This window comes from Sinocyclocheilus grahami, unplaced genomic scaffold, assembly GCF_001515645.1.
Source record: "Sinocyclocheilus grahami isolate Dianchi unplaced genomic scaffold, SAMN03320097.WGS_v1.1 scaffold136.1, whole genome shotgun sequence".
Classification (NCBI taxonomy): Eukaryota; Metazoa; Chordata; class Actinopteri; order Cypriniformes; family Cyprinidae; genus Sinocyclocheilus; species Sinocyclocheilus grahami.
In genome coordinates this window covers 1,154,204-1,156,215 of record NW_015505315.1, presented here as the reverse complement: position 1 = coordinate 1,156,215, position 2,012 = coordinate 1,154,204, and the positions used below count along the sequence as shown (strand labels likewise).

The 2,012-nt window shown below is 39.9% G+C and overlaps 1 protein-coding gene across 1 annotated transcript; it reads left to right on the top strand.

Annotated features, from left to right (window-relative positions):
* The first annotated feature begins 218 nt into the window (after positions 1 to 218).
* LOC107591042 (zinc finger protein 544-like) lies at positions 219 to 1,049 on the top strand. Its single transcript, XM_016280047.1, has one exon. The coding sequence runs from the start codon at positions 219 to 221 to the stop codon at positions 1,047 to 1,049; it is 831 nt and encodes a 276-aa protein (XP_016135533.1).
* The last annotated feature ends 963 nt before the right edge of the window (positions 1,050 to 2,012 follow it).

The window sequence follows — 2,012 nt, the reverse complement described above, 5'->3', positions numbered from 1 at the left end:
CCTCTGAACTAAAAGTACATCTGCGTGTTCACTCAGGAGAAAAACACTACCACTGCTCCGAATGTGGAAAGAGCTTTGCTCAGTCAGGGTCCTTTTCTAATCACCGCAGACTTCATAGAAATGAAAAACGCCATCACTGCCTTGAGTGTCACAAGCATTTCCAGCAACTTATAGATCTACGAATTCATCAAAGGATTCATACGGGAGAGAAGCCGTACATGTGCTCACAATGCTGGAAGGCCTTTACTACATCCGGAGCGTTACGAGTTCACCTAAGAACCCACACTGGTGAAAAACCTTACGAGTGCAAAGAGTGCGGGAAGACGTTTTGCCAGCTGGGCGGACTTAAAGTTCACAGACGTGCTCATTCAGGAGAGAGGCCTTACATGTGCTCCGTGTGCGAGAAGCGTTTCAAGGGACATGCCAATTTGATCGCACACATGCGCATTCACACAGGAGAAAAGCCTTATCGATGCACCGTATGCAACAAGACGTTCACCGACAACAGGAGACTAAAAGAGCACGAGCCACCTCAATCAGAAGAGAAACCATTTCGCTGCGGTGTTTGTAGTGAAGCTTTCACCGCTTTCTGTCAACTTAAAGAACACCAGCAGTGTCACAAAGGAGAGAAGCACCATCACTGTACTGAGTGCGGAAAGGCCTTTACGCATTTGTATTTGCTAAGGAGTCACCAGCGTGCACACTCGGATGAGAGACCATGTTCCTGCACTGACTGTGGAAAGTGCTTCCGCCGGTCATTTGACCTGAAAATGCATGTGAACACTCACAGCGAAGCACGACCTAATCTTTGCTCTGAGTGTGGAAAGAGCTTCTGCAGGGCTGCAGAGCTTAGGATACATCTGAGGGTACATACGGGAGAAAAGCCTTATCCCTGCTCCGTCTGCGGCATGGGCTTCAAACAGACATCACAGCTCAGAGTGCATGAGCGCACTCACACAGGAGAGAGGCCATTCCCCTGCCCGGACTGTAGGAAGACCTTCAAAGACAAGAGAAGTCTGCTTACACACCAGAGAGTGCACCATAAATAAAGAAATACTTCTATTAATATGATATACGTATATATATATATATACATATATATATATATATATATATATATATATATATATATATATATATATATATATATATATATATATATGTATGTATGTGTGTATTATACAGTATACTATGTATAATATAGTATATGTATAATATAGAGTGTTGCAGCGGTGAAGTTTTAACACTCTGATCACAGTACAATATGCTCTATGCTACTCTGTTGGCTGTAAGAGCTTATTGGGTAAATGCAGATTACTGATGATTTTATTCTTGTTTGTGTCTTACACTGTACACTTAAAGATGCTTTTGGGAGTATGTTCAGGAATATCATATATCTTATTATTTATACATCTAGGGTTAATCAGCAAGAAATTAGCTGCTTGACCTTTCTTTGAGAAATTCGTATGGATTTTCAGGGTTTTTTATGCAAATGTAACTAATTTGTACGGTTTATGAAAACAGTGAAGTATTTGAACTTAATATAAATTAATAATTTGTATTTATCTGATATATCATTTATTTTCTTATCCTATTCTAATCATTAAATCATGATAAAACGTTTTGGGTACAATGTAAAGACTTTTTTTTACACTTGTATACATTGTAAACTTTTTTTTTATAGAACAGTTTTTTGTCTTAATCACATACTTGTCACGCATTGGTGATACAAACTGCACGAGGATGAAGGAGATAAACGAAAAGTCTTTTAATCAGATAAATCCAGGAGAACAGGCACTGAAACCAACTTTAATATAGACGTAGAACGGATGAAGACTAATGCCGGGTTCAGACTACACAATATTTTTGTCGGTCACGATAGTCACTGTGTCAGATTTCACGCTTTTGACTCCTAAAATCTTGTCGTGGACAAGAAACATGTCAGACTGCAAGTTGCTTCCCGACCATTCATCGCGTGCTGTCTTTAACGACGCGCGTGATGTCATCGAGAA